Source organism: Choloepus didactylus, chromosome 12, assembly GCF_015220235.1.
Source record: "Choloepus didactylus isolate mChoDid1 chromosome 12, mChoDid1.pri, whole genome shotgun sequence".
NCBI lineage: Eukaryota > Metazoa > Chordata > Mammalia > Pilosa > Megalonychidae > Choloepus > Choloepus didactylus.
The window spans coordinates 21,593,731-21,608,208 of NC_051318.1; the positions used below are offsets into that span (position 1 = coordinate 21,593,731).

General features: G+C 43.9%; 1 protein-coding gene across 14 annotated transcripts in view; it reads right to left on the minus strand.

Moving 5' to 3' along the window:
- Positions 1-14,478, minus strand: part of MCF2L (MCF.2 cell line derived transforming sequence like) — a 334,795-nt gene that overhangs the window by 14,883 nt on the left and 305,434 nt on the right. For all 14 annotated transcript variants that reach the window (XM_037799621.1, XM_037799618.1, XM_037799615.1 and 11 more), the window contains 8 exons: positions 14,104-14,295; positions 13,275-13,466; positions 12,652-12,811; positions 10,786-10,862; positions 10,351-10,427; positions 6,949-7,015; positions 3,082-3,197; positions 1,286-1,355 (listed from right to left, as the gene is read on the minus strand). In XM_037799621.1, coding sequence (XP_037655549.1) covers positions 1,286-1,355; positions 3,082-3,197; positions 6,949-7,015; positions 10,351-10,427; positions 10,786-10,862; positions 12,652-12,811; positions 13,275-13,466; positions 14,104-14,295 — 951 coding nt within the window. The remainder of the gene's footprint in view (positions 1-1,285; positions 1,356-3,081; positions 3,198-6,948; positions 7,016-10,350; positions 10,428-10,785; positions 10,863-12,651; positions 12,812-13,274; positions 13,467-14,103; positions 14,296-14,478) is intronic.

The window sequence follows — 14,478 nt, forward strand, 5'->3', positions numbered from 1 at the left end:
CAGCAAACCACACAAACCCCAGAATCAATGTGGAATAACACGGAACAGAAGGCAAGGCGACAAACTGCAGCCTGCCCTTTATGTTACCCATGTGACCTCTTCCTGAATCCCAGTTCGCCTTCCTCCATCTCAGACACCACATTCCTTATTCTTTGGGCAGCCAGGTAATAATTCCCACCCGGAGTTCGTTTCCCAGGTCTGTCTCAGTCCTAATACCTCTTATATTATAAAAGAAAATCAGCTCGACATGGCTGGCTTTTTTTTTTTGCCATAGGAATAACAGATTGTTGAATAATGTAGGCTGGCCCAACACAGACTTCCTACTTTCTCAAGAAAGAATTTCCAGAGCTTAGGCTACAGTGCCGTGGTTCTCAAACTCAAGCGTGCATCAGAGTTATCTGGCAGGCTTGTTCAAATGCAGATTGCCAGGCCCCACACGCAGAGGTTTTGATTCTGTAGGTCTGGGGTGGAACCTGAGAATATGCATTTCTAACAAGATTCCAGGAGATGGTAAGGCTGCTGATCTGGGCCCCCCACTTGGAGAACCACACACCCAGAGAATGACTCTCCCCACCCCAGTTCTCAAAAGAGCATCAGAAAAAGTCATAGCAGCTAGGCCAAGTCAAAACATACATGGTGCCCCCTTCTCTCCCTCCCCTTTAGCCTCTAGCTTCTTTACTTGATGAAAATTAGTTAAGTTTACTGCTGTTAATGAGCTACATTTTCCATATTGTTATACTAGTAGTTTATGACAATCAACATAATAGGATAAAACAGGACTGTGTACAGAAGATAAAAGATCCTCATATTCAGCAGCCCAAAGCTTTTTCGCAAAGCTCGCATTTCATTTGATCTTCTGAACAGCCCTGTGAGAAGGCGGGATGTCTACCATTTTACAGATGAGAAAAATAAGGCTCAAGAGGCCACGTGCCTTATCCAAGGTCAGACGCTCTTAACTAGGGCAAGACAGAAAAGCATATAAAAAGCTTGGCTTTATCTAAAAATAAAATTTGCAATGAAAATTTAAACATTATGTAATTATTGCATACATAAAATCTTTGCATTTTGTAGTTTTTCTCTTTCTTGAATTAGTCATTGGGACTTTAAAAAAATGGTAATCTTTTGGCCCAACCAACAAGTATTGTGTCATCCCAGCCCAATTAGAAACATTTGCACCTTGTAGTTTCAGTTGGTTAAAATGGGAACTGTAATAGAATTTAAAGTCATTATTTAGTAATTTTAAGATGCACAGCATGACAATTACATATATTTTTAAAATACACACCCTTTCTAGAAAACACCTTCCAACCAGTTCTGGGCAGTCTATGTAGTTTTCTAGTTCTCTCAGGAATATTCTAGACAAAGAAAATTATTAGGTCAGATGAAAAACAACCTGAATAAGACAGCATCTGTAACAAATTAATAAATATTTTCAGGAAGACTTTTATTCTTTACTCTGGACAATTCAAGCGATTTTGCATGGCAATAAAATATCATCCGATTTGAGAAACCTTCCATCTATATCTATCATCCTCAGGAATCCTGGTTTCAGCAAATTTCTCAGGTGAACAATCGGGATTTCTCTCTAAGCTTTTGGCATGTGGAGTTTGCACAAAATAAAAAGGAGAGCTCTTTTATTATCAGCACAAATATATAGGATAATCAAATAGAGAAGTTATAGGATAATCAAATAGAGAAGTCATAGGCATAGACAGAGGTGGAAGTGGTTAGGGGTCCTTTAAACCCAGTTCCCTTGTCCTATTCTGGAAGTTAAGCCCCTGGCTATAGACCTGTGGTTTCTCCAGACATAACTCAGAAGTCTTGGCTCCGACCAGGGATCCCTGGTCACACCACACAGCATTGCCTGTAACCTCATGCTGAATTTGCACCTCTGTTTCTGACTTGCATTCATTCATCCGGGGGTAAACTCCCAGCATGAGAAAGCTCGTGGAGAAATTCACCGACATTGGTGCGACAACTCAGAACCACAAGGGGCCTCTGGAGCCCGATGGCCGCCAAGGGACCAGGCTATTGGCTTGTTTTAGTTCCCGAGGTTCTCCGCAGCCTCTGCGGAAAGGGAAGGATCCCAGGGGTTGGGTTCAAGGGACAAGGTGCTACTTCCTTCATAAATGGGTGGGGCGAAAGACAGCAGTGACAGAGGAGCAGAAAACATGCAATGAAACACAGTCCCAAGTGCCCCTGAAGCCTTCGTGACAAGTCCAGGGGAGGGTGGGAGCCGCGATCCCCACATCCCGCCCCCTCCCCGACAGCACAGCTGGTGTAAGGGCTAGGGTCATTCACAGCTGGCTTTCTTTTCAGGACACTAAATAATTTGTAGTGCATTTGTCTGCTTCTCCTTGCACTCTGTATTTCTACCTATTCAGCGTCTTTCCCACGAGCTCCCATAAATTGTATTAAAGAAAGCAATAAAATAGCTAAGAAGAGCAAAGGGTAAACAACCCAAGAAGGGCCATCCATAATTTCCAAAAGCCAAGAAGAGGCCACATATTGCTCTCAGAGACAAAGAGGTCCCCTCTTGAGAGCAAGAGGGAGAGGATGGGTAGGAAAGGAACCTCTCATGTCGCCATCTTGTCTAAGCAGGGGTTTTGGGGAACAAAACAGGCCTTGCTTAGTGATCTGGCCATCAGTGCCTCCCCAAAGTGCAAATGCATATATCTTAGGGGAGAACTGATTTCTGCTCCCCCAGCAGGATGGGGAAGAAGACACGAGTGGAGCAGGGCACTGACATGACAGGGTGCACTTAGGGGATGGCACAAATCCATCCTCTCCACGGTGAGGAAACAGGCTGGCCATGTGGTTCATTTATAATTCAGTCGACTCCTGGGCCTTCATCAGCAAGCCAGGGAGCCACTCAGCACTGAGAATATACTCAGGAAATGTCCCACCTAAAATCCATTTCTCACGTCTAGAGCCTACCTGTGAGTTTATCCTCCCTTAAGAGAGGAAGATAAGGAATATTCACCAGTAAATCATAACCCAGAACATACATTCTGGTTTCAGCTGCTCAGAAGCAAGAGAGATCATTGCATAAGTACATGTGATAAGAGGAAGGCCTCTGACCTGTTATGAAAGTGATAAATTTCTTCCATATTTCCAAATAAAATATCCTTCTTATTTTGAAGGCTTGATGAGATGAGATGCGTCATTAAAGGATTATCCATCTCAGCGGCATAGCCCTGCAAACAAGGAAAAAAGTCAGTAAGGAAATTCTGAATTGCAGCTGCCATTTAAAAAGTAACCTGGGGAAGGCGGGTGAGGTTGGCGGGAACCGCGGACCGACGCGGGCGGAGGAGAGAGGAAGCGCGGGACCTGGGACCGCGGTTGAACTGGATGCTGATACCTGGAAAAAGCTGTTCTCTGTGCTCATGAAACCAAACCTGATCAGCCTTGCCCTGTTTTACTACACAGACAATTCTTCTGTGGAAAAGTTTTATCAAGACTGCCCACATGAAGATGAAATATCCCCACATTAGGACTCATCAGTGGTTGATGGGATGTCCCCTTTCCCTCATCAGCAGTGCAAGCCTGGGCTTCCCAGGGAGCCCCAGACAAGGGCAGTATTTGTATTGTGAGCTTACATAGCACAGTTCACAGGCAACACCCCACCCCCATCATACTCTTCTTTCACCCTCCAGGTATAGAAAGAGCCTAAGTCTGTGGGATTGGGGAATAAGCAAGAAAATGACTTGGAGACTACAAGTCCAACATCAAGCATGAAGGATTGTCATTCCCACTGCTGCCTCTTGTGGAGAATCTCCTCTGCACTCAAGAACACTCAACACCTGCAAGATTTGGGCCTGAGCCCAAATCAGGCTGAAGGATTGTCATCTCACTACTGCCTGTTGTAGGGAATCTCTCCTCTGGATTCAAGAACAGTCCACAAGTGCAAGATGTGGGCCTGAGTCATAATCCCCTAGGAGATGATGGAGTGGAGCTGCTCTGTGAGGCCTGGGACCCCAATCCTGTAACCTAAAATGCCTAAGGTGAGGTATGGAGGGATAGTGTGGCACTGGGGGAGAAGCACTAAGAAAGTGTCCTGAACCAGAGGAAGAGTAGAGCCTGAGTCTACATCAGAATCAGGGCAGAGTGTCTCACACAACCATCCTCCCCAAGAATTCTGAAAAATAGACTTTATTTTAACATTTTCATAACTTTCAGAGGCTGAGAGGTGGGGATGTTGAGAGGTGCATATCATTGGCTCACTACCTGCCCCTCCCTGGGCGTATCTCCTCTAACTAGGAAATCTCTTTTCCCCCACCTCCCTGTTAAGTCTCTATAGTTTCTGTGCCAGATGGTGATGGTGGGAAGATGAGGATCAGTGGCCTTGACTATTAGAGTTAATGGACAATGTCAGAAGGCTCTGCCAAACTGAAGAAATGGGTTGAACTCTCTAATTGTCTTCCTTTCCAAGACTCCCGTGCAGGAATGAATGAATTTCATTTCCTACCTATAAGCAATTCTCTTTCCCTGTGAGTCTCTGAATCACTCAGTCTCCCTCTGTGTCTCTCTGTCTGTCTCTGTCTCTCTCTCATTCATTCATATTGGGACCAGTTTTAAAGTTGACAGATTATGGGAAAGAGTCTGCCACATTGACTAGGATTGGCTTTTGTCAGAGTCATGTTGGCTGTCCTACAAGGTTGAGGGGCCCTCAGGGTCTATCTCTTACCAATGCCGTCTTTCTCCTCCCTGTCTTTCTCACTCCATCCCCCTCCCCTTTTCTCCTCCTCTTTCTACCTCCCTCCATCTCCCTTTGTCTCTTTCCTTCCCATCGTCTCCTACTGTCACTCATTCCACTTGGGACCAGTTTTACTGAGGGCACAAGAGGGGTCTGGTCTCAGGGACCCTCAGCTGGTTTTCATAGACTCTGCCAGTTTGAATGTATTATTTCCCCCCAAACATCATTATCTTTGATATAATCTTGTGTGGGCAGATGTATCAGTTTTGATTAGATTGTGATTCTTTGAGTGTTTCCATGGAGATGTGCCCCACCCAACTGAGGGTGATGACTCTGATTGGATAATTTCCATGGAGGCGTGGCCCCACCCATTCAGGTGGGCCTTAATCAGTGGAGCCATATAAATGAGCTGACAAACAGAAGGAACTCAGTGCAGCTGTGAGTGACGTTTTGAAGAGGTGCTGCAGCCAAGAGGGACACTTTGAAGAAAGCACAGGAACTGCAGATGAGAGACATTTTGAAGATGACCTTTGAAAGCAGACTCTTGCTCCAGAGAAGCTAAGAGAGGACAAATACCCCAAGTGCAACTAAGAGTGACATTTTTGAGGAACTGCAGTCTAGCAAGGAACATCCTGGGAGAAAGCCATTTTGAAACCAGAACTTTGGAGCAGACACCAGCCATGTGCCTTCCCAGCTAACAGAAGTTTTCCGTACACCACTGGCCATCCTCCAGTGAAGGTACCCGATTGCTGATGTGTTACCTTGGACACTTTATGGCCTTAAGACTATAACTGTGTAACCAAATAAACCCCCTTTTATAAAAAAAAAAAAAAAAAAAAAAGTAACCTGGTTCGAAATAAGCTTCAGTGGCAGAGAGATTCCAAAAGGAGCCGAGAGGTCACTCTGGTGGGCACTCTTATGCACACTTTAGACAACCCTTTTTAGGTTCCAAAGAATTGGGGTAGCTGGTGGTGGATACCTGAAACTATCAAACTACAACCCAGAACCCATGAATCTCGAAGACAGTTGTATAAAAATGTAGCTTATGAGGGGTGACAATGGGATTGGGAAAGCCATAAGGACCACACTCCACTTTGTCTAGTTTATGGATGGATGAGTAGAAAAATAGGGGAAGGAAACAAACAGACAAAGGTACCCAGTGTTCTTTTTTACTTCAACTGCTCTTTTTCACTCTAATTATTATTCTTGTTATTTTTGTGTGTGTGTGTGCTAATGAAGGTGTCAGGGATTGATTTAGGTGATGAATGTACAACTATGTAATGATACTGTGAACAATCGAAAGTACGATTTGTTTTGTATGACTGCGTGGTATGTGAATATATCTCAATAAAATGAAGATTTAAAAAAAAAAAAAAAAAAAAAAGTAACCTGGTTCAAGCCTGCAACAGATGCCACAGATTGCAGTGTGACCGGCCAGCAGGGTTAGGTGATGTTCTCTTGGCCTTCAAAGAGCAAATCCACCTAGTATTTACTTACTGATTATTTCTGAGATGATTATCTGAACAAACATCCACACAACATGGATGAATTCCAAACAGCATCCATTTTTTCTGGCTGGGGGAAGGGTCATCCTCCCGTTTTAAGCTTCTTAATTGAAGTTTAACTTTTATTTGAAGGGCACAAATCTTATGTGTACCCCTTGGTGAATTTTTACAGGTGTATATACCCATGTAACTACCACCCATTTGAAGAGATAGATGTTTCCAGAACCCAAAGGCCTCTCCCGGCTTGTGTCCCCTCCTGGCTCATTCTGACCTCTTCAACCTGGATTAGTTTTCCTCGTTTTGAACTTCACATAAATGGAGTTGAACAGAATATACTCTTTATTTGTCTGATTTCCTTCACTCATCGTTATGCTTGTGAGATTCATCCTTTCGTTGCATGTAACAGTGGCTCTTTCTCATTGCTATATGATAAGTAGCCCACTGTACAAATACACCTCAAACTCCTTTGTCCATTGTCCTCTTGATGTATATTTGAGTTGTTTCCAGTTTTTGGCTATTATGAATAAAGCTGCTATGAATATTTTTTCATTGGCTTTTTGGTGAACATAGGCAATTTAAGAACTTAAAAAAATAATTTAAATTCATCAATTTAAATTTAAAAACAATTCGAGTTGGTGGAACAGCAATTTAAAAACTAAGCTACGCAGGGCAAAGTGAGCCCAGCCGATCGGGTTACCAGTGAGGGTGTCTGGGGCACCCCCAGCCCTTCCTCAAGTGCAAGCTTACCTCGAGGACGCACAGCAGCTCTTCTACGTACACTCGCTCCGTTTCAAGGAGCTCGTTCATCACGTGCCTGCAGACAGCCCAGGGGATGGACATGGAGAACGAATGAAATGTTAGTGCTGGAAGGGATGACACAAATAATCTAGTCTAAACTCTTGTCTGCGGACAATGAAACCAAGACACCTAGAAGCTAATGACCTTCCCAGGGTTCACGGGGCTTGGAGGCAAGGCTCAGTGCAAGGCCCAGACCGGCCTCAGGGACTGCCCTTCTCTCATTCTGCAGAATGTGGCTGGATTAATTTCCCCCAGTTCTTCATGAACGAACTGGAACAGTCTAGCAGCCCTGAGCCAGGCCTTTGAGGCCTTCCAGGGACGGATTCCCCACCCCACCTCCTGGCTCTGTGGTCCCACCACATCCACCTGCACAAAAGCAGCTCCGATTCCTCATGCAGGTTTCCAGCCACATACCCAAATCAGCCCATCCCTCAAGATGCAAATCCTGCCTCCTTTATGAGCCTGCCCTGAGTTTTGCTTCCAGAAGAACCCTTATCTCCTCTGAAATCCCTCTGTATTTCACGGAGGCTCACCTGTAGCATTTAATGCCTCCTTGTGCAAGAGCCACCTGCACTTTCCTCATCTCACCTCGAGATCAGGGTTGTGGCTCTGGTGTTATTTTAGCAGCTTTAGGGTCCACCACCATTCTCGTGCACATAGCAGGTATGTGGTACTGCTTGTTGAACTACTATGCACCCATAATGCTATAAAATTCCAGAGAAGAACTGGGCTTAAAAATCAGCCGATCAGATACTGTTTTATGGACAAGGATAGCCTTTTAACTGCCTACCATAAAGTTACCTATTTTAAAAGCCAGAAACTTGAGTCAATGGGTTGTTCCTGGGTCCAGATCATCAAGCATGGCCAATTTCCAAACACTTAGCAGCACTCAATGAGACACTCAGCCCTGTAGTTCAAAGTGTGCCATGTACCTAAATTTGCATAAGGTGGCAGGGGAATAAACGGATCTCTCACACTCACACACTGGAGGGGTGGAAAAGGAAATATGTTCATTCCTTTTAGCTCAGGGCCCTGGCACTCGCTGTTTCTCTGTCCGAGAGGCCTTTGGACAGCCTGCTCTTCTTTTGCCTTAAGTTCCTTGAGCTCAGAAGACTCAGCTTTTGCCCACAAGGTCAGTTTATTCTAATTCTAGATTCTACTTTGTTTTCTGAGCCCTCCAGAGAGATACTGCCAAGGCTCTCTGGGGGTATCTCAAAAAGACGGCTGCCTGTGTAAACCTCCGTGCTAGAGTGCTTAGAATAAATTTTATTCGTTGTTCATTTTGGGGTTATGCAAAGAGAAGAACTTGGTTCCAAGCTTACATCGGCAGACATATCCAATGCAAATATTAAAAACTGAGATAGTCCGAAGAGTTATGTCCAGGCAGATCTGGCCGTGCCAGCTCATCAGTGCCCGGTATGCATGATTCTGCTCATGCCTAACGATGCTGGGGTCTGAGCTTTGGGGACTGTCACCTACAGTGAATTTAATGGGCATGTGGCCATTTTCTATTTTCTACTTTGTGCTTACATTTCCTGGCCCTGGACCAAAAAGGTCTTTCTTTCATAAGGCTAAAAGGGACTGAGAAAGGGAATTGCTTTTTGGTATATACAACTTGTTCCTCAATTTGAGCACCCAGGAATCTCTGGGGATTTGGAGGGCTATGCAGAGACTGAGGTTCTAGAACTATGTGGGCCAATTACAGTAGCTGCTTGTCATATGTGGCTATTTAAACCTAAATTGATTAAAATTAATAAAATAAAAAATTCAGTTCCTGAGTCATACTAGCCACATTTCAAGTGCTCAATAGCCACATGGGGCTGTGGCTCTGTATTGGACATTGCAGACAGAGAGCACTTCTATCCCTGCAGAGAGTGCTACTGGACGGCACTGCTCGAGAATGTTGAATGGTGCTTCCTGTTAATGATGGTGGCAAATGGAGAATTTTATTAGTGGCTGGAGACATTCTCTTCTCTAGCACCTTATGATCATTCCCTTTACTTTAATCCAAAATTGAACATTCACCCAATGATATTTATTAAGCATTTATATGCTATATGCTATGGGGACCTGAAAGATGAACAGAACCAAGAGCATGACTTATAGGTATTTATAAGGAGTAAAATACATGTTTCCTGGCATCCTGGTTGTCTGTGTATTGAAATTGCATGCGGGTGGTACAAATAACCAGACTTTGAGAACTGCCATGTAGCTTCTCTCATCTATTGCCCATAGCACTTCAGAGAAGAAGGCAAGGTAAATGCAACTTCTCTGGGAGCACAGAGTATAATATGAACAAGGAAGAGGTAGAAGTTACTTCAGGGAAGACTGCATTGGGAATGGAGGAATTTAGCTGGACATTGAAGGATGGGTAGGATTTTGATAGGGAGAGCAGGGAAAAGTGCATTCTAAATACAGATCACAGAATGTATAAAAGCATTATGGCAGCAAAACGCAGGCTGAGTTTGTGAAATGGTGAATATTCCAGTTTAGCTGGAAGGTAGGGGTTCTATAGGGGAAAAGCAAAAGCTGATGTTCAGAAAGATACTGGAAAGGACATTCACCGTTAAGTTTCAGTCCCCCGCCTCCTCCATCGAGTTTCTCTGTGCAGAGGGGAGATGCAATCATAGCAGCTCTTTGGAAGTAGTAGGGTGGGGATGGGTGACCCCAAAGGAAGGATAGGATTATAGGATGCTGTAGAAATGTGTAGATGTGTGATACCAAGATGCTCAGCCAAGTGGTGCCTGGTTGGCAGGTAAGAAGAGAAGGATGGGAGAGAGGTTATGAAAGAGAATTGATGCACAGTTATGTGGAGCCTGGAGGTGGGGGGGAGTCAAGAAAGGCTCTAAGGATCCATGTGTGGGGGATGGGGTGGTGGTGGTGGATAGTCCATTAAGGATCAGGAGTTCTGTTCAAGGAGGAAAGATTATGAGTCTGGCTTTGGACATGCTGACTTGATCTGGAAGGACATGGCCCAGAGTCTCAGAGAGCTGTATTGCACCACAGTCTTTCCATCCTGGCGCTGTGGTGAAGGGAGAATCTGAGCCATCTGGAATCACTGAAGTCCATGGCCTGAGAATCACTAGGGCAAAATATAACTTTTTCTAGGAAAAATGCAAATCTCTCCATATCAGATATGGATATGCAAAATGGATATGTATACTGTGTACATTTCATAATGCCAATTTTGCTCCAATTGCAGAATTGGAGAAGCTGATCTATCATACCATCTTTAGTTTATTTATATTTGGAAACACTTCTTGTCCAATGGCTGTGATCCGGGTGGGTCTCATTTATAATATCTCGAACTCAGAGTCACGCAGTGATGACTGAGAAAATAATCTTACCCACCTTCGTAAGATGGCCAGGCTTTCTTCTTCATCCCCTGTGGAGCCACTTCTGACCTGTTGGTTCTCATTCATTTCACTCTGAGGAAAAAAGGAAAATGCAGTGTGTTGTCTTTAAAAACAAAAAGGAATGGGCTGATGTTTAGCTTTTTAAGGCACAAGAGACTATCCTTATTTCTCTCTTGGGAAACAGATGCACGTTCCTGCATGGTATTTCTATTTAAAGATGATGACGGGCAGGCTGCTGCCAGGAGCCAGTGTGGCCGGGGTGGGTGGAATCGCTCAGAGAACCATAGAGAACCAGGATCATGGAAAGAAAGACCAAGAAACCGCCTGAGCTTTCCCAGGAAGTTTTGGGTGGACTGTGTGGAACTCCTAGAGAAGGGGCTCAGAGGACGAACGCAGGGGTCAGAGGGCAGGGCAATCAGAGCCCACCCACCTTGGCTCGCCGGTAGTTCCCTCGCCGGAGTGCATTGCCTTCAGAACTGGAAGAGTTCTCAGAACCTCTCCGGATGCCTGGTTCAGAAAGAAGTGGAAAGGAGGTGTGTAACTTAACATTTTACTGCCTAGAGATGTAAAAAGATCATCCAGTCACGGGATTGAGAACATCTTCTTGACCAAAAGGGGGATGGAAAATGACACGAAATAAAATTTCAGGGGCTGAGAGATTCCAAATGGAGTTGAGAGGTCACTCTGGTGGACATTTTTATGCACTATATAGATAACCCTTTTTAGGTTCTAATGTATTGGAATAGCTAGAAGTAAAGACCTGAAACTATCAAACTGCAACACAGTAGCCTTGACTCTTGACGACTGTATAGCAATGTAGCTTACAAGAGGTGACCGTGTGATTGTGAAAGCCTTGGGGATTGCACGCCCTTTATCCAGTGTATGTATGGATGAGTAGAAAAATGGGAAAAAAAACTCAATGAAAAATAGGGTTGGATGGGTGGGGATGATTTGGGTGTTCTTTTTTAGTTTTGTTTTTTTATTCTTATTTTCACTTTTTCTGGTACAAGGAAAATGTTCAAAAAATAGACTGGGGTGATGAATCCACAACTATCTGATGGTACTGTGAACAACTGATTGTACGCTTTGTATGATTGTATGGTATGTGAATATATCTCAATAAAACTGAATTAAAAAAAAAAAGAACATAAAGGAGTAGCCAGCACCTTCCCACCACCATCTTTTTTTTTTTTTAAACTTTCAGAGGAAAAAAAGTGACAAGCTCAGAAACACACAATAATAAGAAGATGGGAAATGGGAACTATGAGACAGGTGAATGGAATTGGGTTTGTTTCATTTGGAAAAGATTGAGAACTATCTTAAGGAGCAATGCCATTATTTCACATGTCTACAGAGGGAAAGGAACCTGGGCTAACATTTTAAGAGGAGGGAATTCAGAAGGTGACAAAGGAAAGAACTTCAGTATGAAAAGGCCCTGAGGTTTCTGACTAAGAAGGTTTTCAAACAGGCCAGAAAATAATGTCTTCTTGGCTCCAACTTGTTGGAAGGCTCTCAAGGGCTCTTACAAACTAATGACTGGCATTGGACGAAGCCCTGAAAAAAACGGCGGTAGATATTTCCAAGTCTATTAAACTCTTGGTTTCCCGTGAGAAATCCAGTGAGCTTAGGAAAGAAAGTATATTTTGAAACATGGAGGTGACAGGAAAGAGTACTGACAAAATGGCTAGGTATCCAGCTTGGCCTTAGGGAAGGACTGGTTTGGGAATGATATCAGGAAGAGGTAAGATAAAGGACCGGTCAGCCAGGCCATGACGGCCCTCAACTGTTAGCCTGAGGCATCTGAACGTGGTTCTTTGGGACATGGAGGGCCCAGAAAGGCTTTGGAGCAGAGATCTCAGCTGTGTTTGAGGGAAAATTGTATAAGGGGAGAAAGGGACTGGAGTTGGAGGAACAATTAGGGAAAAGTTCTTCAACAGTTAGTAAATATTTTGAGTTTTGTGCGCGATACCGACTTTGTTTCATCACTCAACTCTGCGGTATTACCGTGAAAGCAGCCACAGACAATATGTAAACAAACGAGCATGGCTGTGTTCCAATAAAACTTTATTAACAATAGTAAAAAGGGCGATGGGCCAGACTTGGCCTGCAGACCACAGGCTGCTGACCCGGAACTAGGGCACAGTGGTGGGAATGGAAACGAACTATAGGCTTCAAGGGAATTTTTGTATGTTGCTATCTCATATTTGCCAAGCCCTTGAAGACCCAAAGTAGCACCTCATGATTTACCGAATGAATGAATGAATCAATGAATGAATGAAGCGTGCCTGCAGCGTACCTGGAGAGGGACAGGGAGACTTTGTGAACGCTTCTGGTCTTGGGGCCACGGGCTGTACTGGCCGCGTCTGCTTGGCTGCCAGCTTCTTCAGGCTCACCTGTCTCCGATGAAACATCTCTTCCATGCTCTCCTGCTTCTGAAAGACCTTTTGCACATGTTCCTGAAACGATATAATGTACTGGATAGTAAAATATCTTGTAAGCGTTGATGTTAGTGATTTAAAAATATTTAACAATCATGCCTGGAATTAGCCTCAGAAAGCACAACTTCAATTTGAAATTTTCACACCACAGTGTCCATTAATAGTGTAGCAAGGCGGGGTCTAGTTCCGGTTGCTATGGAGGGTGAGGGGTCTGGAACCCCATTTAAGGAGAGGTATTAGGCCCCGAGAAAAGACAACTTGGTGGGAGAGACATGACAGCCACCTTCAAATATAGACAGTGGAATACATTTCTTCTGGTTTGCCCCAGAGGCAGAATTAGGATGGCCAGTGAAAAGCTAGAAGGAGTCAGGTTTTGGTTCAATATCAAGAACAGCTCTGGAGTACCCAGGCTGCTGTAACTCGTAATTCTGCACCATTCAGGACAACTGAGTTGTAAGCAATAGCCTAAAATGAGCATTACCATTAGGTCTTGGTTGAGGATGGATTCATAGTCCTTATAAATTTTACTTAGTTCCTGGATTTTATTCTCTGCACCAGTTTCCAAAAACCTCTCAATTTCCTGAAGGGCCGCCTCGGCGCCATCCTGGGACTGACATTTGTCCACAGGCTGCGAAGCCAGCAGGTAAATCCCCTCATCACACCATTTCATAGACTGGAAACAAAGCATTTTGGAGAAAAAAACAGAGTTAGAAATTTTATCTTGGCCATCTTTTCCAGATGTACTCTGATTAAACATCCCATTTCACTGTCTAACATATGACCCATTGACTGTTATCTCCTTTTTTCTTAAACTTTTTATTTTGAAATAATTTCAACCTTATGGGACAGCTGCAAAAATAATACAAAACCCACACTGACTATTATATTTTGGGAAATATCTAAAGCACGGCATCGTCATTCTTTTGCCGCTATATCCAAAGGACTCCACTGGAGGGCATATAGCATACTAAAAAGAGAAGCATATTCTACATGACTGGACTGGAATTACATTTACATGGAGCAGATAAGGTTAAAGTGCAATTTAATAACTAGGATGATAAGTTTCTGGTTCTTTAAGAGAACTTATTAGTTGTGGCAATGGAATTTTAGAAAACAAAAAAACATATCGGGACATGACCATCTAGACCAGTAAGGAAGAGGATAATCCAAAGAAAGGGTATGAGATCAGTTTTCAAATATGTAAATGAATAGGATGCCACTCAATGATGAAGGACGAGTTGGTGACGTGGCATCAAGAGTCGGTTTTTGGCCAACAGAAGCTGAGCAGATCTGACTTCGCATCAACCTACCGTCTCTAAGAGGCCGTGCAGCTCCAGGGACTTGTTGAGCAGATTTCTCCTCTTCCCGATTTCAGCAACGAACTGGTCACAGAGGTGCTGGAGCTCGTTGCACTTGGGGTGAATCGAGTCCACTGCATAATGCTTGTTCTCAATAAGCTGGTTGCCCTCCAGGGACAGGGCTCGGGCCCTTTCCACGGACACCTGAGGGAGAAAGTCACCCCCAGAAAATCAATTCAGCTTTATTTCTGTTATTTGCCAATGGGGATGCTATTTTTGGTGAGAGATTAAGCAAGCTCACTGTAATGGGATATCTGTCGCAGAGGTATCGGGATGTATATCATTTTTCTTTGTTTACTGCTGTGGGTTAACTAAATGCCACCTAAT